At 37.8% G+C, this 26,422-nt stretch overlaps 1 protein-coding gene across 1 annotated transcript; it reads left to right on the forward strand.

Moving 5' to 3' along the window:
• Window positions 1–1,621: 1,621 nt before the first annotated feature.
• ABCB10 (ATP binding cassette subfamily B member 10) lies at window positions 1,622–24,899 on the forward strand. The gene is made up of 13 exons (XM_034428362.3): window positions 1,622–2,299; window positions 5,353–5,553; window positions 7,041–7,243; window positions 9,091–9,225; window positions 9,886–10,032; window positions 14,745–14,880; window positions 15,606–15,701; window positions 17,257–17,466; window positions 18,002–18,081; window positions 18,346–18,526; window positions 19,835–19,878; window positions 20,740–20,774; window positions 22,344–24,899. Exons 1-13 carry the CDS (start codon window positions 1,948–1,950, stop codon window positions 22,594–22,596), a joined length of 2,073 nt encoding a protein of 690 aa, XP_034284253.2. The 5' UTR covers window positions 1,622–1,947; the 3' UTR covers window positions 22,597–24,899.
• The last annotated feature ends 1,523 nt before the right edge of the window (window positions 24,900–26,422 follow it).

Genomic DNA, 26,422 nt, shown 5'->3' on the forward strand with positions numbered 1-26,422 from the left:
ATCTAAGCACCCCCAGGCCTTGAGCTTGACATCCCTGTGCTGGAGTGTCTATTCAGACTGATCCTGTTTACGTATGAACTTATTTTTTAAACTCTAAACAACTATCCTTAAAAACTTAACTATGCTTAAACTCTAAACTATGCTTAAAATTATGCTTAAAATGCCATTAAACAGAAATAAAGATTTGTATTATTCATAAGGGCATTTATTATCTGCTCACAAATAATTCTGGGTCCTGGAATTTCTCACTACAACAAAGGCAGCGCCAGTGTTTTTTCAATTGCCAACTTTAAAGACAAGGCAAGAAATTTCCCTTCCCAAATAGCTTATATCTCCTTAACATAACAATATAAATATTTTTTATAAAGTAGAAAGAAAATCACTTGTTTATATTCTGTATAAATATAAACATGCATTTAGATAGAATATAAGGAAGAGCTACAAGAAGCCAGTTAAAATACAACATACATTTTAAAGTTTAATAGGTAAAATATACATATAAGGATACTGAGACAGTAAGAGTTTCCCAGTACTGTGTCCAGCATTTCTCACTGAGAAGGATATTCAGCCTCCAATAATGAGTCTCCCCCATTATCTTTGTAAATTAAAGATACAATACATTTCATATCCTAACATTTACATTTTTTTTACATTTATACAATAACTTGGAAATCCTCTATCTTAATGTCATTATAAGCTTTACTTCAGAAATGTTCTTTGGAGTACTTGCTACATTTTGCAGGACCATCCCCCAAAAAACCCAGCTCAATTATGGATACTTGTAAGCCTGGTATATCTGAATTGTAAAACTATTAATTACATTACTTCAAAGGTTGTTGAGATAGTTGGAATTCTTTATATTGGTTTGTACCAGCTAATTCTTCAGTTGGTGGCTTTGAGTACTCAGAACTGAAGAGTCTGTAAATATTTGAGCACATTTTAAAAAGTCTAAGGCAAATATTAATAATGCAATTACTACAGTATGTGAGGGGATGTGGTTTTTGAGATGCAAAATTTGTTCTACAAACTTCCTTTAAAAGTTTTGCATACAAACCTGTCCGTCCACCCCACCCCACCCCCCCATCAACCGAGTGTTGATCCATTGGTTGCGACAGGAATTGACCGCCAGAGCCTGACATCATGGGCTGTAAGTGACCCAATTCAATCCGATTGAAAGCCTTGCCGTTGCTGATTTCTATTTCATTCACAAGTTTAAAAAAACCTGCTTCATTTGGACGTCGTGGTCCCCCTTGTGTGGGTGACACTATTATAGGAACAGTTTTGGGGAAGAGTCAATAGAACGGCCGGAAAATGGACTGCTACTCTTTTTTCTAGTTGGAAGATGGCGCTATACAATTCAATTTAGCACTTTGAACAAGAGTGCTCTTTTAACAAGAGTTTCAAACACGAAAGCGATATTTCATTTTATTCTTATTTTAAGAGGTTTGAGGCCAAAAGCTAAGCAGGATCTTGGAGGGACAGGATCATGACACGGGATAGCCCGTGAAATCAAACATCACTAAAAGAAGGCAAGCGAACCCCAGTTTTATGCAGATGCTAAGCCAATTGAGCGGACAGCTATAAAAAGCCTGAAGAATCCAAGCCGGCTTCGATTCTTACTACGTAATAAAACCGGTTAAATAAGATCGGCCGGCTTGCACTCAGCAGGCCGCACCAACTCGGGCACTGCGGTGCACAAACCGCGGTTTACGGCTTGCTGCTCTTGGCTGAACGCTCGGAACAGCAGAGGGCGCCGCCGGCTTCCGAGCCCCGGCCCAGGGTCGCTGGCGGCCGGTTGCAAAGGGAGGAGGAAGCCTCGGCCGGGAGCCTTATCTGCGGGCAGCAGTGAGGGCTGGGCCGCGCTTCATGGGGCCGCGCCGACCCAGCCCGTGAGAGGGGCCGCCCTCTGACCGCTCGGCCAGAGAGAAGGGAATCGCCGCGGGCTCAATGGCGGGCTTGGCTCTCCGCCTTCCCTTGGTGGTGCGGCTGTGGCGGCGGCAGAGCCTGCGGAGCTCCTCCTGGCCTCGGCTTCTCTTCCACCCGGCGGCTCCCGGGAGCGCGGCATGGACCGCGGAGAGGTACAGGGTCGCCGCTTTGGCCCCGGGCACTCTTCGCCGCGTGCCGCTCTTTTCCCGCGCCGCCTCCTCCTGGGCAACCGCGGCCGCCGAATCTGCGGGGAAGAAGCCGGGCGACCCTCAGGAAACCGAGCAGCCCCCAGCGGCAGGGCCCAACGAGCGCGCCGTCTCGGACGCTAAGAGGCTTTTGGCGCTGGCTTATCCGGAGCGCTGGAAACTGTCAGGTAATCTCCTCTCCGGCCGGGTCTCGCCGCCTCCTCGGCTGCAGCTCCCGGGTTGCAAAGCGCGCTGCCCTTTGGCGCGGGCCGGTGGGGTGTGGGGTTGATTTTACTCCTGCAGTGTACCTCTCCTCTCCCCGGGAACTCGTAACCGGTTGCCGCAGGTAGTAAGGGAAAGGTTGCCGCTGCTGGCTGCTGTTTCCTTGTTCCCTTCCAGCCGTCTCCCTGTCCTTCGCACGCTCCAACGTGGGCTCAGACCAATGGTCACTGGTGGAGATGCCCCCGCACTGCTCTTGACTCCTTTGCTCGTCCCGAAGGTGCTTTTTCAAGAGGATGCCTATTGAAAAACCACCTTTGGGACAGGGGTGAAATCCAGCAGGTTCTGGAGAACCGGTAGCGGAAATTTTGAGTAGTTCGGAGAACCGAAAATTATCACCTCTGTCTGGCCCCAGAGTGGGGTTGGAATGGAGATTTTGCAGTATTTTTCCCCTGGAGTAGGGTGGGAATGGAGATTTTGCAGTATTTTTCCCCTGGAGTGGGGTGGGAATAGAGATTTTGCAGTATTCTTCCCCTGCCACGCCCACCAAGCCACGCCCACAGAACCCGTAGTACAAAAATTTGGATTTCACCACTGCTTTGGGACAACCATGACCTTGGATGACTGACAATCTCCATAGACTCCTTTGCTCAGCTTTGAGAGTGGTGGTTGATCTCAGCTCCCAAGTTCTTTGATCCTAAAGGGGTTCTATTCAATTTAACATCTACATGGATGTAGAGCCCATGTCTGTGACTTTCTCACAAAATCCCTGCATATTGGATTAGAAGACCTCCAAAGTCCTTTCCAACTCTCTTTTATTCATGCCCCCACCATATCTGGATCAGATTTGCAATTTCCTTTCATTTGCACACTACAATACTGTGTGTATATATATAGTATTCAGTATTCCAATTTACCGGTAGTCCTCGACTTACAAACATTCATTTATTGACTGTTTGAAGTTACAACGGCACCAAAAAAAGAGGCTTCTGACCATTTTTCAGATTTACGACCATTGTAGCATCCCCATGGTCATGTGATCAGAATTCAAATACTTGTCACCTAGCATGTAATTATGGCAGTTAGTGTCCCAGAGTCATGTGATCACCTTTTACGACCTTCTGACCTTCAGTGGGGAAGCCAGATTCACTTAACAACTGCGGCAAAATTGACTTAACAACTGTCTTGCTTAGCAACAGAAGTTTTGGGCTCAATTGTGGTCGTGACTCTAGGACTGCCTATAGTATAGTATAGGCCCTATACTATCTTCTGGAAGTCTTGAGTTGCATCCGTTATCATTTCTCACCAGCATGGATAAGCCTTTCATCCAGACTTCTCAGCATAGTTTGCTTTTTAGAGGGTTAACTCTGATATACTGTTGGGCAGCTGCTTCTTATTTTTCTTCTATGTCTTTGAATAGTAGTAATACTTTGGGGGGGCATTTCAGGGTTACGAGGAGAGTCGAATATAGGCTGCAAAAATCTGGACAGCCTCTAGATGACAGCAATTGCTGTAAATAAAGGAAACTTTGTTGGCTGCTAACTCTTGGCAATCCCAGATGTGAGGGGTCTAAACTAGGGATCCCCAAACTCTTCCACTTATCAGCACGTGAAGCTTCAGATTGTACATTGACCCCCAAATATTTATATGAAAATAATTTAATAAATACAATACTACAATAAATAATTTAATAAATCCTAAAGTAATAACAATAAGTGATATCCATATGAATTGCTACTTCTCCACCTCACTCTGGGTAATTCACATGGTGCACCAGAAAAAATGGGGCTGGCTAGATTTTTATTCCCATTTTTGCAAATCCAGAATTGGAGTTTTGAAGTAAACTAAAGCTCAAACCATTTCCCCACTGTTAACTTGTACCCTATGTTGGCACAAATCAGTGCCATTATCACAAGCTATTGGTTGTCCAAATTGCCAGTCTTGCCTTGTATTTTGGGGGACTTTCGTCTAAATCTCCTGCTGATTTGATATAATGCCTGTACATCAGTCATTGCAATAATTATGTTTAGTTTTCTTAGGTGTATTACTAAAGATACTGCTTGATACTATGCCATATTGCAAAATCAAATTACATAATACCCACAGCTGCACCCACTGTAAAACAGTTTTTCATTTGAGCTTGTGATGAAACTGTTCAAGTCAATTGCTGCATTAAGAATGCAATGAAACTTGAATCCATATTTAGTTCAAGAGTTAAGATCTTGCATAAAAAAGAATGAATAGGGATTTAGCTCATGGAGTGTTTCATTTTCGCAATAGTACTGCAGCAAGGTAAATTGAACATAATCAAAGTTTAATGTGAACAATTTAAATTTATTTAAATATAAATAAATTTAAATAAATTTAAATAGAATGTAAGTAGCAATAATAATGTAGTTTACATATATGGGATTGTAAAATGATCCCTTATATAATTTACAGGTGATACTGGAGGTTTTACAAAAGTGGGTTTAGTTTAATGTTCTTTCAAGTTGTTACGCCAGGTTCCTTAAAATAGTGACCTAGGGTACAAATAATGGTAAGGTATAGTGTGGCTTGTTTGATTTTTACTTACCATAGTGTCAGCTGAGTCATTAAGCTTTGTAAATTGTAGTTTATGACTTTCATCAATATAAAGCCAGCCATTGTGAATTATTGTGTAAACTAGGTTTATGTGAATTAGATCACTAAAGTGGAGTTTGTTCTATGTATCTGATGCATTGGATTTTGGTAATATTATGCCATATTTATTAATTTTTAAGATGCAGTCCTTCACACAGCCACACCTGCGATTATGCTAAATTGACAAGCAGGAGATTGTAAAATACCTTGTGTTTAATTCAAAAAGCTAATAAAGCTTACATTCACAGTTTTCAGGTTAATACACTAGAATAATGTAAACATTCAAAATATTTCTTTGAATTGTTTCTATAAAGAGCTTAAGGATTTTATGAAATTTTAATGTAAAACTTGGAATAATTACTAAAAAGATAATATGTTTGTTCCCCTCCCTCCTATCCAGCTGCTGTTGGATTTTTGGCTATTTCCAGTGTCATCACTATGTCTGCCCCCTTTTTCTTGGGGAAAGTTATTGATGTTGTTTACACAAATCAAGCTGGTGAACTTGCAGAGAATCTATCCACGCTCTGTGCCTTATTAACTGGAATATTTATACTTGGTGCCGCTGCCAATGGAATACGTGTCTACCTCATGCAGATTTCAGGTAATTGCGTGTAAAATTATATCATTTTGTCAGCTATATAAGCCATTGGTAAATAAGATACAGCAAGATATAGCAAGAGCTTCTTGCCAGTGGATGGTGAGGCTGCTCCTTTATCAGATCAAGGGTGAGCCATTTGTAACCTGCAATCCACATGTGACCTAGAATTTTTTTCCAATTATAGAAATTGTGCCATTGAAACAAACAAACAAAAAAATTACCGCATAATTTCGATGAAACAAGCAAAAAAAATGAACAAATTGGGCTGAAATGCCCTTTTCTGCCACAAAATCATGTCCTATAAATTAACTACCAAGATGCACAAAACATCTTATTTCTTTTGTGTTTGTAACCAATATTTCTTTTTGATCCAGTATTTCATATATGCATATACCTCTCTCCCTTTCTGCCTTTCTGTTCAACACATTTTTTATCAATAGAATAGTTGTAGCTCGGGATTGAACTGAGGAATCCTTGGTGCTTTCTGAGCTTGGTTGTTTTCTTGCAGACATTTCATTACCAAACTAGGTAGCATCTAGCACTGATGATGTTACCTAGTTTGGTAATGAAATGTCTGCAAAAAAACTACCAAGCTCAGATAGCACCAAGGACCCAACAATACATTTCTTTCTCAGTGCTGATAAATAGGATCTAGTTACAGTATAATAGTAACTATTGTTTTATTGATTATGAGATTATAAGTGACCATAGTATGGACATAGAATAAAATTACAGTTGGAACATAATATATTACACTTAAACATATCATAATGTAAAATAAGAAGCTTTTATACTAAAAGTACATAGCATATAATAACCATCTCAATACAGTTAATAGGTAAGAATTCATTTATTTTAAATCTGTTTCATAGGGGGCCATGAAAAAGAAGCATTTTTGTTGCTTTTTAAATTGTGAGTGATATGATTCCAAACATAAGCCTGGTGAGAGGCTATTCTACAGAACTGGAACTGATGAAGAAAATATCTTCACCATGATATGGCTATTCTAGTAATAGTAGAGTCAAATGGCCCTAGCTGAAGAATTGGTCAAACACAAATGGATGTGATCCATCAGCAGATCTTTGAAATAATCAGCTCTGCCCATATGAAAGTTCATTAAATTGTGATTCCTAGGTTCCTCGCGGCTGGAGAGATCTGCAACAAGTAGTCTTGAAATTCAAAGTAAGCAATAGGAAGGGAAGTGATAAGATGATCAAGGTAGAATGCAATAATCGTATCTATATTTGGTTTCAAACAGTTGGAGCACATCCACTGTGAAATCCTGCTTAGGCGGTTGGTAAAAGATGCTCACGTAGTATCACCCACAATTGGGACAGGTAAATATAGATGAGACAGGTGAAGGACATCAGAATGTAAATGGTAGAGAGCTTGGATTATCACAAATAACTTTGGTGAATGCTCATAATGCTAAGTTTTTTTTAACTATTAAAATCCTGTCTATAAATTGCCATACCTCTTGACTGTTTTAGGGCAAAGAATTGTGAACCGTTTAAGAGCAACAATATTTTCTTCTCTCTTGAAGCAAGAAGTAGCTTTTTTTGACAAAACCAGCACTGGGGAGCTGATTAATCGCTTGTCTTCAGACACAGCTCTCTTGGGCCGTTCAGTCACTGAAAACCTTTCGGATGGGTTAAGAGCTGCAGGACAGGCTTCAGCTGCTATTGGGATGATGGTATGAATGTGTTTGCATTGTTCTCCTTCCATTTTTGCAGATCCTTTGGTATAACACTGTTTCCCCACTCCCACCATCCATCTTCATAGATTTACTGTATTAAAATAGATGAGAAATTAAATAACTAGGTTTGCACATTACATTGAGGAGCTATTTTAGCAAAGCTTTGTGAAAAATATCTAATCAACTAGTGTGGTGATTAAAAAGTTGGAGTTGGACTAGGGAAGACCCTGGTTCGAACTCACTGGATGACTATAAATCAGTCTTTCTTTTTTCAGTCGCATCTTACCTTGCAGTGATATTGCTAGGGAATTAGGGAATGCATGTCTTATTCATACTATAATCCACAGAAAAAAAGACATAAATACCATAACTAAATATCACTTTGCCATTAATCATGATTTACCAGCTACAATGACATTGCTCAACCAAAGACAATGTGGTTTAAGTGCATACCTTGAACTAGGTATGCACTAGGTTGTTATGTAGTGCAAATAATACTACTATATTTAATTATATGTTAGGAAAGAAAAGGTAACTCAATGGACAGAAGTTACAGCATTCAATTTATACCACAGATTAATAGTTTCCATAATAAAAAAAAATCATACAATTGCAGCCTTCCATCAATAGCTCTGTAATAGACAAAAATGTTACATTACATATGAATATCTAGAGTCTTTTGACTCCAAGTATCCTTGAAGTCAATATCCTGATTTTTCAGATCAACCAAGTGTTGCTCCATTAGTTGCAACAGGAATTGATTGATTAGCTCGTTGTCCAGGTTTGATGTTGTTTGCTGAGAGAGATAGAGTGACTGACCCAAAGCCAGCTGGCTTTCATGCTTAAGGCAGGACTAGAATTCACAGTTTCTAGCCTAGTACCTTAACTACTAGACTAAACCTGCGCTCTCTAAATGTGCTTTTTATATTTAGCAGTAAAAAGACTCCCAAGTGCTCTGCTTTATATGAACAATGGTGGACAGGTCGCAAGATATAAAACAGAAAAGCTAAAAAAACTCTAATCATTGTATCATGTTAGTCTCTCTTCCTTCTACTTTGAGTCATAATGCAGTTGGATCCTGTAGCATGGATAAGATTGTATTATAAAAGTGACTGGAACGTTGATAGCTGTGTCCTATGTAATAGTTTTTATTGCTCATAATGGTTATGGCAGAACATCAAATAAATAATTCAGCAATTATTGAGCACAACTACAGTATTGAATTCAGTAACTAGTACATGAGAATTTTTTTTTAAATGCAAAAAAAATTGAAAGGAAACAGACAGTTTTACATACAGATAATAATTTACTCAATAATCACAACTGAGGATGGAATTTGTAAATTGTGGTTATTAAGCAGGTCACCTGATTTGATTTTACAACCATTTTTTATGACAGTTGTAAAGCAATTCATTGTGGTCGTTAAGCAAATCATGTGGTCAGTAAGTGAACTATACGGTTGTGACAATGCTAAATGAGTGATATTTAAAACTGATCCTCAGTCATTGCAGCACCCCCTTAGTCATGTGATCACAATCTGGGCATTTGGTCCCGGGACCACAATTACAGCATTTCATTGTCATAGGGTCACCATTTGCAACCTTCTTTGCCAGCTTCCTATAGGTAAAGTCCATGGGGAAGCTGGCAGGAGGTCACAAAAGGTGACCATGTGACATCCTCACTTAACAATGATGCAGGTTTGCTTACCGACAGCATTCAGAAGCAACCAAAATCCTGGTCCAATTGCCATTGTTAACAGAGGACTAGTTGAAACATTTGATTTATCGATCTAGCAAAGCCTCTGTAAACTGTTTAAAAATTAATCACTGCTTTTTTGCTTCTAGTTTTTTGTGTCTCCCAAACTTGCTACATTCGTCCTGACTGTCGTACCATCCCTGGCTGTCATAGGTGTGCTTTATGGAACATATTTACGAAAACTGGCTAGAATGACACAGGATTCCCTTGCAGAAGCTACACAGGTAGTTTCTCAGTTGTTCAAATGAGAATGTTGAAAAATAGTGCTGAACTGCTCTGGTCTTTTCTCTTTTCATTCACATCCCCCACAAGTTCCCACTAGGAATCTGATTGAAGTCATTTCCACATAGCCATCCTTGTAATTCCCCAATTTGAAGTATTCTTTTTCGTACAATCACATCTCAAAACTCTTATATAGCTCAAGATGCTTGAAGGATTTGTTCTTTGGGGATTGTTCTTTGGGAAGTTCAGTGTGAATTGATCTGTTCTAATTACACAATAATTCAAATTAGGCTATCCTTTTAGAAGGATTTTGCCTTTCTCTTTCTTATAATATGCTGCCAAATGTATTTAGAAATGTATACTCTTAGATAAAATAATTTAAAAGTATCTTTTAATTTTGGCTGATTAAAAAGAAATAGCTCATTATGGAAGTAGTTTTAATATAGGTTTGTGAATGGACATAAAAAAATTGACAGCCTTGATATAGGGTAATTCATTCTTCCCTGGCCTTATATGTTGTATTACAGGGTGATAAATGCATCTAGGCTATGTAAATAGTATAGTGGAAAAGACCCACTGTTAGTTTAATAGCAACATATAGTGAGAACAATCTAGGTAGGCTTATGGGAAATGTGTTAATTCTTACATTTTGTTTACTACAGTTAGCAGAAGAAAGGATTGGAAATTTAAGAACAGTTCGAGCTTTTGGACATGAGTTAACTGAAATGGAAAAATATGACAACAAGATTCAGTATGTGCTACAATTGGCCAAAAAGGAAGCAATAGCTCGAGCAGGATTCTTTGGAGCAGTAAGTATATGAAGAAGGTGAGGAATCATCTGTGTATTTCTGATAAATGTTTCCTTGAACAATTAAATTATTATTTTGATATAGATGTAGTTGCATATTCTTTTATCATGACCATCAATAAACTAATGTACTAAATAGGTTTACAGAAATTATTTATAAATCATGGTTTATAAATATATTTTCACTCTATTTTTAGATAACGTTATTTATTTTATTGTTTTATATATCACATTTTTGAACTGCCCATCTCCCTCATAGAGTTATGCAGAGAACAGGAAAAAAGCAAGAAATGCTAAGGCCAAAAAAAAACCAAATGTTAAGAAAAAAATTAAGCAGAAAAGTAAATGGAACTGAAATTAATTTATATCAAAATTTTTCACTGTACCTGTCCATAACTTTCTACTTTTGCAAAACATCTTCTACCTTCTACCACATCTGTATACCACTTATTTATTTATTTATTTATTTGTTTAAATTTCTATACCGCCCTTCTCCAAATAGGACTCAGGGCGGTGCACAGCCTAAGTAAAAACAAAGCATACAAAATTTAAAAAACAGTATTAAAATAATTAAATATTCTGGCCGTAAATTAAAACAACCCAATTTAAAATCAATTTAAAATTTAGCTCAAGCCAGCCCAGCTAGTTGAAATAAATAGGTTTTCAGGGCCCGACGAAAAATCCGGAGGTCTGTTATTATACGTAACTCTGGGGGAAGGTTATTCCAGAGGGTGGGCGCCGTCACAGAGAAGGCTCTCCCCCTGGGGGTCGCCCGCCGACATTGTCTGGCGGACGGCACCCTGAGGAGGCCCACTCTGTGCGAGCGTACTGGCCGGTGGGAGGCTATTGGTGGCAGTAGGCGGTCTCGTAAGTACCCCGGCCCTAAGCCATGGAGCGCTTTAAAGGTGGTCACCAACACCTTGAAGCGCACCCGGAAGACCACCGGGAGCCAGTGCAGCTCGCGCAGGAGAGGTATCACATGGGAGCGCCTCGTCGCCCCCATAATCCCCCGCGCGGCCGCGTTCTCGACCAGCTGGAGCCTCCGGGTGCACCCCAGGGGGAGCCCCATGTAGAGAGCGTTGCAGTAGTCCAGGCGGGAAGTGACTAGTGCCTGAGTGACTGTGCGTAGAGAGTCCCGATCTAGAAAGGGGCGCAACTGGCGTATCAGGCGAACCTGATAAAAAGCCCCCCTGGCCACGGCCGTCAAATGGTCTTCTAGAGACAGCCGTGCGTCCAGGAGGACGCCCAAGTTGCGAGCCCTCTCCGTGGGGGCGAGTGATTCGCCCCCAATAGCCAGCGATGGCGTCAGCTGGCTATATCGGGACGCTGGAAGCCACAGCCACTCGGTCTTGGAGGGGTTGAGTCGGAGCCTGTTTCTCCCCATCCAGGCTCGCACGGCCTCCAGGCACTGGGACATCACTTCAAGGGCATCGTTGGGGTGGCCTGGGGTGGAGATGTACAGCTGGGTGTCATCAGCGTACTGATGGAACTCCACCCCGAAGCCACGGATGATCTCACCCAGCGGCTTTACATAAATGTTGAACAGAAGGGGCGAGAGGACCGACCCTTGTGGCACCCCACAAGCAAGGTGCCTCGGGGTCGACCGCTGCCCCCCCGTCAACACAGATTGCGACCGGTCAGAGAGGTAGGAGGAGAACCACCGCAGAACAGTGCCCCCCACCCCCAACCCCGCCAACCGGTGCAACATGATACTATGGTCGATGGTATCAAAAGCCGCTGAGAGGTCTAACAGGACCAGGATAGAGGAGCAACCCCTATCCCGAGCCCTCCAGAGATCATCCACCAACGTGACCAATGCCGTTTCCGTGCTGTGCCCAGGCCGGAAGCCGGACTGGAGCGGGTCTAGATAGACAGTTTCATCCAGGTACCGGGGAAGCTGTTGCGCTACCACACTCTCAACAACCTTCGCAACGAAGCGAAGGTTGGAGACTGGACGATAGTTAGCCAAAACAGCCGGATCCAGAGAGGGCTTCTTGAGGAGGGGCCTCACAACCGCTTCTTTCAGAGCGGCCGGCAGGACCCCCTCACTCAAAGAAGCGTTAACAATCTTCTGGAGCCAGCCTCGTGTCACCTCCCGGGAAGCCAGTACCAACCAGGAGGGACACGGGTCCAATAAACATGTGGTCGCGTTCAGCCGTCCCAGGACCCTGTCCATGTCCTCGGGAGCCACAGGATCGAACTCCCCCCAGATAACACTCTCAAGACCTGCCTCAGTCATCCCGTCCGGACATACCCAGTCAGAGGCCAGCCCTTCCCGAATCTGAGCGATTTTGTCATACAGATACTGCACAAAGTCCTCAGCTCGGCCTTGCATATGTTGCCTTCAAAATAAATATTATTTTTTATGTGGCCTGGAAAGCAGAAAAAAGTCTCTCATCTGTATACCCCTTGCCTTGCATAAAGCCTCACTGTACTTCCCCAAATTGTCATTGTCATCTGTTAACATGTTTGAGTCAGAAAACTGCCACTTTCCCACCAAACTAATGCCCTTGTGGATTTTTCCCTTTGTATAAAGGAACATTTTTCAAAACATAGGGTACTGCTGTAATCTTCACAGACAAATTAAAATGTTGCACAGCCATTCTATGAGCAAACCATATATTTTAACATTTCTTCCATTAGACTGTATACTTCTGCAATTTTATCATTTTTCAACTTTCTTGTTGCATTTTTTCATCATTTTTTTCTTGGATAATAATACTTAAAATACTGGAAGTTTCAGTTCCACTCATTATACCATTGTCATTCTCATAAGAGATCTCTCAAATGCTGGTTCATTCCAGCATTTCCTCATTTCAGTAAGGTCCTAGATCATTTTATCTACCATTCACTCTGGTAGAGATTTTTTGTTTAGCTTTCTTCATCCACTTCTGAAACAAAGTTCTATTTCCATTAAAATTGCTCCACATTTTCTTTGCCTTATTTAATGTTATTCCTTGCTCTCTTTGCAACTATCTTTTTTTCTCTATATATACATTACACAATGTGTTTCATCAATTTTTGCAGGAATTCTTTTATTTGAATTTTTCTCTCTCATCCAGTTTCTTTCCCTTATCATTGTGATAAGCCTCCTTTTTCATATGCCACATGAATATAACTCCACATATTTTTATTGTATTTTAAAATTATTTTCACATTGTTCTAAACAACTTCTACAATCCTCCTTATATGCACATTCCATTTGTTCTACTGGGGGACTAAGTTATATTCAGATTCTTTTTCACATAGCGTTTTCATTTGTGCTTGTCCTTCCTGCAGTCATTCTACTTGAACTACAGCACTGTTTTTTTCTACTTTGTTCCTTTTTCCCCAAGACCTATTTCTAGGATTACTAAGAAATGGTATTTCCTCACATTCAGTGTTCTTATTGCCTTTGAACACTTCATTAAGTTTGAAAGGCAATGAAATTTACCACCCAAGTGAGCACAGAAGCACGGGCACACACAAGTAGTTCGTCCTGTTTTACTTTGAAAAGACAAATGAGATACTGCATTTGTTTAGTTATGAATCTGAGGGGTGTGGGATGAAGCACTGCATTACAGTATTAGCCAGCAAGTGATCATTAATTGGCTGATATTCTCTGGGATCAACAATTGGCCAGAAAGTTAAAAACACTGATTGCCTGATGCTTTAGAGTTCTGTAAGCTTACTACTATGTAAATAGACCTGTGATGGTAAACTTCAAAATCCGAGTAGAATTAAAAATAGACAAAGCATTCCCAGGTACATTTGGAACTGGATTCTGGATCAGATATTGAAAATGCAACCGTGTTTCTCCGAAAATAAGACCCTGTCTTATATTTTTTTTTTGAACCCTGAAATAAGCACTTGGCCAGTGGTGAAATCTAAAATTTGTTACTACCGGTTCTGTGGGCGTGGCTTGGTGGGGGAGTTAATGTGACGGTGGGCGTGGCCATTATTTTTTTTTACTTTTACATTTTTTCTACAACCTTCTTTGGTGAAGAGGTTGTAAAAAAATGCTTTCAAAAGGCTCTGACGATCCCAGTTGAGTTGCCTGATCAGCAGAGACTTTTTTTCTTTTAAATGCCTCTGACCATCAGGCAGCTCAGCTTGGATCGTCAGAGGCATTTAAAAGAAAAAAAGGGTTTTTTTCTTTTAAAAGCCTTTGATGATCCCAGCTGAGCCGCGCGATCATCAGAGGCTTTTTTTTTTACTTTTAAAAGCATTTTTTCGGCCGAAGAAGTTGTAGAAAAAATGCTTTTAAAAGTTAAAAAAAAAGCCTCTGATGATTGTGCTGCTCAGCTGGGCATATTGAGGGGGGGAGGTAGGGATTTTTGCTACCGGTTCTCCGAAACACCCACCTCCATCGCTACTGGATCGGGCGATCCGGTCCGAACCGGGAGCATTTCACCCCTGCACTTGGCCTTATTGCCATGTGCTCAAAAGCCCGATTGGGCTTATTATCAGGGGATGTCTTATTTTGGGGGAAAACAGGGTAGTCATATAAAAATGCCCAAAAATCTCTAAAATAATCTGTATTAAAGGATTGGCATTTTTAATTATGGAATTCTAAATACTAAGACTACTATTATGATAGAAATCTTGATTTTATTTTAGGCCAAAGTGGGTGAAGGGTGCCTGTTCTTCCCTCTCTTGTCATATTCATCCATCAATCTAAAGAATTACATTAAAATCCTGCAATCAGTACTTTTCCCTTTCCTTTCTTTACAGACGGGGTTATCAGGCAATTTGATTGTGCTTTTTGTTCTCTACAAAGGAGGATTACTGATGGGTGGTGCCCATTTGACTGTTGGTGAACTGTCTTCTTTCTTAATGTACGCTTTCTGGGTTGGCATAAGCATTAGAGGTAATATATTCTTAAAAAGTAAAATTTTAAAACAAATAGACAAAATATCAGATCAGAAGGCAAAAGATCAGCCATCTCCATTTTGCCTTTCTGCAGATGTATGGAGTGCATTTCCCAAAATTGCTAGCTGGTCTGACCAGTGTTAACCTCTCCTTACAGAACAGCTCTTGTTGCACCAAACTGACTAAACAATCCTTCAGGTGCTAGAGGGGTCAGGGGTCAGCAAGAGCATTCATCCAGCCCAGTGCTTCTCACCCTTGGCAACTTTAAGATGTGTGGACTTCAGCTCCCAGAATTCCCCAGCTAGATGCTGGGGAATCTTAAAGTTGCCACAATTGAGAAACACTGACCTAACCTTTTGAATAATTAACAAATTCCAACTCTGATGAATGTGAGAGATAACCTACTCAGAGAAGTTCTGCCAGCCATTTTATGGATATTCTTTACTAAAAAGAAAGGGAAGGGAAGCAAATAAATAATTCTAGGCTATATGCTTATTTTCTCTGCTGCTAGGGGTAAAAATGAAGGAAGAAAGGTAAAGCCCCTGTCCAATTTCTATTCCTGCCTTAAACAACCTAATCTTAGGCTATGCTTTATTTAGCTGTACTAGCTGGCTATTTCATTCTAGCTGTTTGTACACTGATTGGCAGAACTTGTTTAACAAACATGCAATACCTGTTTTTGAACATGTATAACAATAGGGGTATTTTTTCTTTCTTTCCTAGGATTAAGCGCTTTTTATACTGATTTAATGAAAGGTTTGGGTGCAGGAGGGCGCCTGTGGGAACTTATTGATCGAAAGCCACAACTTCCTTTTAATGGTAATGTTCTTAATATTTTGCAGTTGTTTAAGATGGTAAAATATCCATACATCATGCAATATCACACATTTTCATAAATTAGAAATTATTCTAGTAGAGAATGTAAGCTAATTACACATTTAATGTCATAAATGATCCCAAAGAATAGATTTATTCATTTGATGCCACAAAATACAATGCATAAATTGGTTATGGTGCAGGTTTTGTGTGCATCCTTTTAAACAGTTAAAATTTTGAAACTTCCCTAAACTACTTTTCACATCTCATGGTGTTCAAAATGGATGCCTTATGGTTAGTGCATTTCTCCCCTTGAAAATCCTGCTGACAAAATGAAAATAACAACAATGTCATTATGTTACTGGCTATGGACTGCAGCCTCTCTATGGCTTATATTACTATAGTTATTGGACAGTGGGGTGGGAATATATATATAATGTGTACACATACATATATACCTATACATACAGTGTGTGTGTCTGTGTATTCCCACTCCACCCTCCAATAACTTATCTGCCTGTGCCTTATAGAATGCAGTAAAACACTATAAAGGTACCACACCTATGACAGTTTGAAATGAAATTGAAGTGGAGTTAGCACTCTGATCAGTAACATCATACATACATAAACAAATGATTTAAGACTTGATAATCCCTTGCCAGGAATATGAGTGATTTGTGTTCTACCTGTGACATATACACTGTGACATTCTACCTTCTTTCATAAAATCATAATTCATTCATTTCGTATTCTCTGTTCTTTGTTGCTGTTACTGGAAACGTGACCTAATTACAGTTAGTCCTCAACTTTCAACAGTTTATTTAGTGACCGTTCGAAATCACTGAAGTGATTTATGACTGTTTTTCACACTTAACACTGTTGTAGCATCTCCATCGTCACAAAATCGAAATTCAGACGCTTGGCAACCGAGTCATATTTATGACGGTTGCAGTGTCCCAGGGTCATGTGATCACATTTTGTGATCATCTGACAAGCAAAGTCAATGGGGAAGTCAAATTCACTTAACAGTGGTGCTACTAACTTAACAACAGCAGCGATTCACTCAACAAACTGTGGCAAGAAAGATGGTAAGTGAGGATAAAAAGCCCCTCACTTAACTGTCTCGTTTAGCAACAGAAATTTTGGGCTCAAACTGTGGTTGTGAATCAAGGACTACCTGTATATTATCAATTCTGGGGTGAAGTAAGAACCTTTGAAGTGAAGTAAGTAAGTAAGTACCTTTGGGCCCAACTCAACCATAACCAGCAGGTCTTAGAAACGTTAGGCTATGAGGCACTAGAGGAGGAGTTGTTTCATTTCCTGAATGTACCAACAGCAGACCTTGTTCTGTAAGCAGACAAGTCCAAATTATTTGATGACTCATCTTTCAGAATGCCCAGATTCAAGTGACTCTAGTTTACAGAATCTTAGTAAAGTATCCTATTAACCATATTTGTTTTCTTTTAGTAATTTTTCATTGCAAATAATTGGATTTGTCTTTACTAAAATGATATATTATTGATGTTACTTTCATTTTTGGATTTTCATGTCTATTTAGAGGGAACAGTATTAAGCCAGGATGCTTTCAGAGGTGCTCTTGAGTTCAAAAGTGTCAAGTTTGCATATCCAACACGTCCAGAAACATTGATTTTTGAAGACTTTTCTCTCAGCATGCCTGCAGGTTCTGTCATGGCCCTAGTAGGCCCAAGTGGATCTGGCAAATCGACGGTTGTATCTCTTCTCCTGAGGCTTTATGATCCACTCTCAGGTAGTTACGTGTTTGTGTGAATATGTTTGAACATCTGTTACTGGGTATACTTCTGATTAGAGATCAAAACACAATTTGCTCATGGAGAAGTATGACCTTTATAGAATCAGTTGGAAGACTATTTACAAGGAAGTTGAGATAAAATGCATCATTGCCATTTTATAACTTGAGCCTTTCCGTTACTGAAATAGGAGCAATATATACAACAAATTCATATTCATGTTTCACTCAACTTGTATTTTTTTTACAGTTAAGGCAATATTTCGGGCAATGTATATATAAACTGCCTGTCCCTATGCTTTTCTTGATAGGATTTGACATGAATGTCCTGGAATCATAATTTCTTAGAAAGAGAGATATCTCTAGAAATCACTTATTTTATACAAGGTGAAATCAGTTCATGCCGAGAGTATTTTTCTAAAAAAATATTTCTAATTTGATAGGGTGTCATTATGAACTTCTGTATACTTTTAATCTCTTTACCCTCATTGTTGTCTAACGTATTATCTAACAACATACTCTTAATTTATTGAAGGAAATATTACTGTTGATGGGGTTGACATCCGTCAGCTAAACCCACTATGGTTCAGGACTAATATCGGAACAGTAAATCAGGTAAAAAAGGAGCAAAGTTTTCTTATAGTATTTGCTGATCCTAATTTCTTTTAAAATGTCAGAGAACGTTTTTTTGCCCCTCCAGCTTTTCAGTTTGCCTCATGCCCCTTTAAAGCAATCGTACTTGTACTCATCACTGCTTATGAGGGGAAAAAAGTATTCCCTTTAATCTCTATGGTCACGTGTTACTTATTTCATTTATGATCTCATCTGGGCATTTGTGTACCTGTGTTGCCATATTCCTTATGCTTTTTCATACACTAGGAACCCACTCTGTTCTCATGCTCTATTGCTGAAAACATAGCCTACGGCGCAGAGGATCCATCCACAGTAACTCCTGCAGAAATCGAGAGAGTTGCCAAAATTGCAAACGCTTCTAATTTTATCCAAAATTTTCCAAAAGGATTCCACACTTTAGTTGGGGAAAAAGGTGTTCTTCTCTCTGGTAAGACTATGTCATTTAAAAATCAATTTTTGTAATTTACAGCTGTTATAAAAGGAATTATCTTTCCCTGTCTCATTCTGCTGTGCATTTCATTTTGCTATAAGACAAATCTGTTCTAAAACACCTTCTGACCTTCCCAAGAGATTCCAGGGATAGGGGTGCAGAGACCATACGTCCTTTATTATAAAGGACAGTTCTTTACAGGTAGTCCTCGACTTAAAACAGTTCATTTAGTGACTGTACAAAGTTACAATGGCATGGAAAAAAGTGACTTATGACTGTTTTTCACACTTATGACCATTGCAGCATCTCCATGGTCATATGATCAAAATTCAGACACTTGACAACTGACTTATATTTATGACGGTTAAAGTGTCCCAGAGTCACCGGGACCTTCTGACAAGCAAAGTCAATAGGGAAGACAGATTCACTAAACAACTGTATTACTAACTTAACAACTGCAGTGATTCACTTAACAACTGTTGCAAGAAAGGTCCTAAACTGGGGCAAAACTCAGCAACAGAAAGTTTGGGCTCACTTGTGTCAGAAGTTGAGGATTATCTGCATTTCAGAAAATTGTCCTTTAGATTTATTTATTTTTCAAAAACATTGTCCTTTATTTTGCTCATTTAATTTTTACTGTGCAAATTGCAGTTTTTCACAGTTAGTTGAAAAATGTAGAAATTGAATTGTCTTTTTAAAATAAGATACTGTTTGATTTTAGATATTTTTATTACAATAGGCATTCTGGCAAAGTTTCCCTTTGTCATAAACATAAAAAAAAATATCCTTATCAACCTTTTTCAGATATGCCCCTATTTCAGGTTTGTTTTACTTTTTTTCCCCAAGAAAATGTGGTCAGTGTAGTTATGGGAGATGGCGAAGAAGAAAGGAAGAATTCTATTCTACTGACAAATACTATTCTGTCAGCATCTAGAGCAGTGTTTCTCAAACTCAGCAACTTTACAGTGTGTGGACTTCAGCTCCCCAAAATCCCCTAGCCAGCATTCTGGGAGTCTACACATCTTAAAGCTGCTGAGGTTGAGAAACACTGGTCTAGACACCTTTTCTTAGAACTGCACAGGCTTGATTGTACTGATTTCACTCTTGAACTTTATTAAAATGCTTAAAATAATCTTGTTGTCAAACTGCAGTGCCGTAATCATTTTCTCCATTTAAGTCAGATTTTCCACAGAAAATAAAAAAAACTCATGTACTGGTACATGTCATTTGTTTTGATTGCCAGAGTTCTTTAAAAAAAAGTACATAAAATGCATGGAATATTTATGTTATGTTTTTTATGCAAAGGTGGGCAGAAGCAGCGAATTGCAATTGCTCGAGCTCTTCTGAAGGTAAGCCTTTTTTCTTCTGTGCCTTTAAAGAGAGAAAAGGAGCAAGGAAAATATGTGACAAAGATGATTTGAATTAAGAGAAATAGGGACTCTCATGCTTTCATTGCATTTCTAGGTAGTTCTCATACATTATTCATTACATTATACATTATACATTATACATTATTCTATTTTAATTACTGGGCCGAAATTATTTAATTGTTTTTAAACTGTTTTTTAAATTTTATATGTTATGTTTTATCTCGGCTGTGCACCGCCCTGAGTCCCGCAGGAGAAGGGCGGTATAGAAATATAATTAAATAAATAAATAAATAATTCTTTCAATATACTGTTTATTTTGCACCGGTGTATTTTAATAGTCTGCTGTTACGTGCCTTTTCTGAACAGTAGTAAAACATCTTGTAATTATTGAACCTTATTCTATTTTTTTTCCCTAAAACAGCCAGGTATGAAAACCATCACTCATTAACCCTAAGAAAACAATAATTTTGATCAGGATTTTAAAGGATTTTAAAGTGGTTGGCTATATAATAGTAGTAGAGTTTGCAGGTTATTTTTAAAATGCAGTCTTTTCAGTGTCTTATAGTTACTAAAGTTTAACCAAGTTTTTACATGAAAGAAAAAGGCTTTGAAAAGACATGTCTTTTCTAGCTTAATTTTCTTTCTTTCTTTCTCTTTCTTCCTCCCTCTCCCTCTTGTATTTTGTAATAAAATATTTCAGTAATTTATTAGTATTGCTTTAGATAAAACATCTCTTGATGACTATTAAAATCTCTAATAAAACTGGCGTCCCTTTAATTATTTTTTTTTTTTTTGCAAAAACTTCTAATCTCAACATTTTTGTACTTGTTCTATTTTTAGAATCCCAAAATTCTTCTCCTTGACGAAGCAACAAGGTAAATAATAAAAATTAGGAAAATTATGGGTAGCTTGGACAATATTGAAATTGTTTCTTACTAAATTAATATTCAATCCCATGAGACTTTCTGGTATTTTTACTATTGATTTCATGACAAAACATTGCACATATGTTTCCTCAGTGTGGAATGTTCTTTTGTAGCTTCCATTTTTTTCTCCCATTGTTCAGATACTGCTCTTCTTTTAAACAGGAGGGGTAGCATCCTAGATACCAGAGGAAATGTGAACAACTTCATAAGTTTGTTGTGCAATAAATGGTGTTTTGTGACTAGCCAGGTCTTCTGGGGCAAATACTTTATTGATCAGAATCTGTCCCAGAGCAGCTATTTTCTTCCATGTCAGAACATCCTGCCAGAATTCCATATGTGCTCAGGCAAGGACACATAACACACTGTTTCAGATGTCTTTTATGAATTTGAAGTTGTGCATACATATAATGCTTCTAGCCAATTCAATAGAAGGGTTTGTAAGAGTGTGCTCTAATATATTTGGATACATGCAGGCCAGGCTGGTGAACTACTTCATCTGATCCAACCCAAAAGATACAATTCTCAGGATAGATGTAAATTAAACAGACTTTATGGCTGGATTTGTACAAGTATGCAAACTTCCCTGCTTTCTGGAAGACTGCATATGTACTACAGGTAGTCCTTGACTTACAACCACAATTAAGCCCAAAATTTCCGTTGCTAAGCAAGACAGTTGTACATTTTGCCCCATTTTATGACCTTTCTTGCTACCTCTGTTAAGTGATTCACTGCAGTTATTAAATTAGTAACATAGTTGTTAAGTGAATCTAGCTTCCCAATTGACTTTGTCAGAAGTCACAAAACGTAAACACATTATCCTAGAACATATTTAACAGATTAACAGAGTTGGAAGGGTCCTTGTAGGTCATCTAGTCCAACCTCCCACCCAAGCAAGAGACCCTACACCATTTCTGACAGATAGCAGTCCATTCTCTTCTTGAAAGCTTCCAGTGATGAAGCTCCCACAACTTCTGAAGGCAAGCTGTTCCATTGGTTGATTGCTCGCACTGCAGCTGTCATTAATACAAGGCAAGGATCCAGATTTTGACCATTGGGATACTCTAATAGTGAAAAATGGTCATAAGTCATTTTTCTCAGTGCTGCTGTAACTTTGAATAGTCACTAAATAAATGGTTGTAAAACGAGGAGTGCCTGTACAACACAGTATGCTAACACTGTCAAGCTTCCCTAAGTCGTTCCTATTTCATGGTTCTATAATATTTCTTTACACTATAATGAGGTATTTAAATTGCAGATTAAAAATGAGGATGTCTTAACTCAGTTTTGGGGACATCTGTGAAATATTGGGCTCTCTTTGTTGAAAGCAAATCTCTCAAAATTGTAAATAATTGCTTTTGTTTAAAAATCCTGACACCATTAAATATTTTTTTAAAAAACAATTTTAAATTTTAAATGAAATGCAAAAAGTTGTACAGACAATTATGGTCTAGTGAAGTCTCTGCACTAAAATTAGTAATGTGGAGAATAACCTCCTTTTTCATTCTATTCATTAATTAGTGCTTTGGATGCTGAAAATGAATATCTTGTCCAAGAAGCTTTAGACCGGCTGATGGAAGGCAGAACTGTTCTTATTATTGCTCATCGACTCTCCACCATTCAGAATGCTAATTCTGTTGCAGTTCTGGACCAAGGCAGAATAGTTGAGTGTGGAAAGCATGAAACACTGCTTGCAAACCCAAATGGACTTTTCAGCAAATTAATGAAAAAACAGTCTTTCATCCAAAATATTGAACATTTTGCATCTAATTGAAAAATAACCTTTTTTTAAAAAAAAAGAATGAAAAGGTCTAAATAGGGAAGAGTACTACTATTTCCAAGAATTTAAATTATGTTTCAATAAATGTGTTGTATATATTTTTAAGTGTACTTCAGATATTTGCAGAAATTTATTATCTTGAGCTTTTTATTCAAAGCATTTAAGTAATTATATAGTGGTGCAATCCAAGAGTGAATTGTTTTTAAGATTCTACAGTTGCTATGTGATTAATGCAGGGATAGATATATTTTCTAGACCCAGGTGCCGTTGTATAACTTGGTTACCTCCTTCCCAAAACAAAGAAACTTAAGAAGTTTGCGAAGTTTTTGTAAAGGATCTAGTGGGAGTACAGTAAGTACAACATGCTGATCCCTAGATTAATGGATATATCACAAGTGCTTGCAGAATTTAATTTTATGATTTGGCAGCCTACTTTGAATTATCAGCTAGTTTATTTTCATGCCAAATGTCTTTTAATACTTTGTCTTCCTTTTAAATCATCATGATTTTAATAATTTTATCATTATTATGAAGACAAACTAGATTCACAAATACAAAAACCGTCATGATTTGGTCAACATTAATGCAAAGAATATTAGTCAAAGCAAATTCTATCACATCCCTGCTGTTAAAATATTTGATTTCTTTATGTTCCAATTGGGTATAAAATAACTTATCCAGAAAATTACGTTTTGCTGACAGTATCTTGATATATGTCTTGCCTTTTGTCTTTCAAACCACTCTATTCCATTTTCCTTTTATCTATTGTTTCTTTTAAATGATCAGTATTTTGTAGCACAGAAAACTTATCAGACCTGTTTTCTTTGAAGACTCTCCCCTTTAAGGGTAAACAACAAAAAATAATTTTAATTACTGACAAACCTGGTCAGTCTGTTGGTATTTAGCCAGTCTACTGATATATAAATAGTGCTATTTTGACTATAACTCTGCAATATAGAAGTGGAATTCTAAAAATCAGTGTTACATTAATTTACCCATACAGAAACCCATACTGCTTCCCATTGTATGCACAGATGAAGGGAAAGGATCATCAATATTATACTTTCAAACAGTTACAGTATTCAGCTAACCATGAGTAAAAAAAATGGGAAGTGGCATGTGTTTAAGCCACAATGTGACACCGTAGTTTTACTTAAAGTACCTCCAGTTAACACCCAATGAGTTGAACTTAGAATGAACTGATAAATGTATAAAATGGAAGATACGATAAGATTCTTGATAAGTATTCAAAGAATATTAACTGCAAGGAATGTATTCCCATACTTCTACTTTACATTTGGTTCATATGGTGTTATACAGTACTTCTATATAACTGTCTTATGACTTGTCTCTAAATTGATTAATCAAGGGTTGATGACAAAATGTCATAGTTACATTTTCTAAATAAATTAAAGTCATGGATCATACTGAAAGAAGGGGAAAATGACAAAGCTCTAAACGCACATAACGCCATGGGATGAATTCATATTAGATTAGAAATTAGAACGCCCATGTCTACTGGATGCCGAAAAGGTATCCCCAACAACCAAGCTCAGACAGCACTGAGGACCCCATAAATATAAAACTATTGATTAGAACAAAATGTTGGAATGTTGGTATATAAATGAAACTTTTCACATTTTTCACAAATTATGGTGCTGATCAGAACAACCAATTATTTTGAAGAAATTCACAGTTATTTTCACATTAACTTCAAATACTGTAGAAAAACACCTGGATTTTTTTCTTCACTAACAGACTTCATTATCATTGGTCCTTCCAGTTTAGTGACACATAAAATTTGCACTGATGATTTATGTTTCATTCGAGTGGCCATGAAGACTATAATTGGCAACATGCTTACTGCTCTGTAGTTTTTTTTAAAAAAAATCTCATTGTCTTAATGTCATTTAATATAGAGGGTATTTTGCAGCTGGCCAGAACCAAAAGTTTTTTTAGTCCTGCAAAGAACCAATTCTTTACCATTGTTAATTCCTGGTTCCTGGGGGATGCACAGTGTGATAATGAAGTATTTAGTAATGCAGTCTAAAGCAAGGTTATCTAATTTTGATATAAAGAACATTTTTTTCTACTCTTTGTTCCATAGTTCTTGTGAGTAATATTTTGTATAACAATAAAATGCATTAAGAAACTACTGGTATGTATGACATTTTTCCATTCTTATCCTTTTTGTCCTTAAGTTTTCTCAATTTCAGATATTCTTTATACTTTTTCAACTATAATCAGGCATACTTTTTCCTTTTTAAACGAAAAATAAATAAAGCATCATTCTTGCATAACATGCTATCTTTCATTTAATCCCATTTGCCTCATTGTAGGCAGTTGTGGCAAAGTTGCTAATGTAAATGATGAAAGTACAATATTTTTCCATGGTCTTTGTTAAAAAGTAAAAGTAATTCCCAAGGACGTCAGTTATTCTCTTACACATAATATGCTAAAGCAAAGCTATATGAACAGAATGATGATGGCAACATTTCCTAATTGGATCAATAATAATAAATTTGGTGAGATAGGAAATAATTTTGCATTGAGATTTGCTTTTGTTGTCTAACTTTATGGCCTGCAAGAGTTCTGAGCTAGTTCTCTATAAAGAGGTGCAAAAATGAAGTAATTTGGGTGGGTCTACAATATGATGAGTAAGAGATTATTTATTCCCAATAAATTATCTGACTTAAATTGATACTACTTTAGAAAGTATTCTGTTATTAAAATGAGAGGTAGTATACAGTGGTAACAATATCAAACTCTGTTATGAAAAGTGCAGTACATGCAATATCATCATGTAAACACAATTATGTATGCATGCTGTGGCATTTGTAGGCTTAGCATTAAGAAAGTGTTCCCTTGGCAGCTATTCTCTGGTCTATCTTTCAATTTTCCTGGGAATATCAATTTTGCCCCTCAAATTTTCCAATAACCTGCCTTTCTATTGGAGTAGAGCCCAACCAGAGGTTTATGAAAATTTTGCAAAAATAAGAAAATCATTGTGAAATCACCCATATTTATCACAAATTTAAAGAAGAATTTCTGAAGTTTAAAAAGAAAATTGTCATCAAACTTGATACAGAATTTTTTGGAATTGGCCTGACCAGAGTTTATCTGTGTTCTTTTCATGTCATTCAAATTCTACATTATAAAATTGGATTTAATAGATTATTTGGAATAAAAGGATGTCTGTTAAAAACAAATTTTCCAATGATGTAATTGACATTTTATCATGCTACGCATCAAGTTATATCAAATTATTATACAAACGTCATAAATTGAGATATGAATTATATATATGAATTATAGTGTTTCAGAAATGATGGGGGTTGTCCAATGTTTGGGAATGAAATCCAAAGTTCAGTTTTTGCCCTTTGCATCCAAAGACTGTTGAATGATGGTCAAGAAAATTGAGGTTTTAGGATACATACACAAAACATTCCAACTGTTAATTAAATATTCACCCAGTTTATTAGACTCACATTCCACCCTGAGCCAAACTAGCCATACCAGCTGGATTTGTACAACACACTTGGTTATAATGTGTTATTGTTTATCATTTCCCAATTCTGTGGAGCATGTGGACATAGCCAAAAAAACCTGTGTGTGCATTACAGTGCTCGTTTCTGATGTAGTGAGGTTATTTGGTCTATTAAAAAAATAATAATTTACAGAGCAGTTATCTTCTAGCCAAATTAATAAGGCAGTCAATAGGTTTCAGAGCACTCTTCAACTAAACGTTACATTGTTTAATGATTAAACAATTAGGAATTTGTGTCATGGATGAAAACCCCCATTGTAGGCTATAACAATT

The sequence above is a fragment of the Pantherophis guttatus genome, chromosome 1, assembly GCF_059756535.1.
Source record: "Pantherophis guttatus breed Tessera chromosome 1, ASM5975653v1, whole genome shotgun sequence".
Classification (NCBI taxonomy): domain Eukaryota; kingdom Metazoa; phylum Chordata; class Lepidosauria; order Squamata; family Colubridae; genus Pantherophis; species Pantherophis guttatus.

Bases quoted from the DNA above. Each gene is read 5' to 3' on its own strand.
- ABCB10 (XM_034428362.3), top strand. From the start codon at position 1,948: ATGGCGGGCTTGGCTCTCCGCCTTCCCTTGGTGGTGCGGCTGTGGCGG. The intron at 2,300-5,352 runs GTAATCTCCTCT...CCTCCTATCCAG, and splicing joins GGAGCGCTGGAAACTGTCAG to CTGCTGTTGGATTTTTGGCT. The intron at 20,775-22,343 runs GTAAATAATAAA...TTCATTAATTAG, and splicing joins CTCCTTGACGAAGCAACAAG to TGCTTTGGATGCTGAAAATG.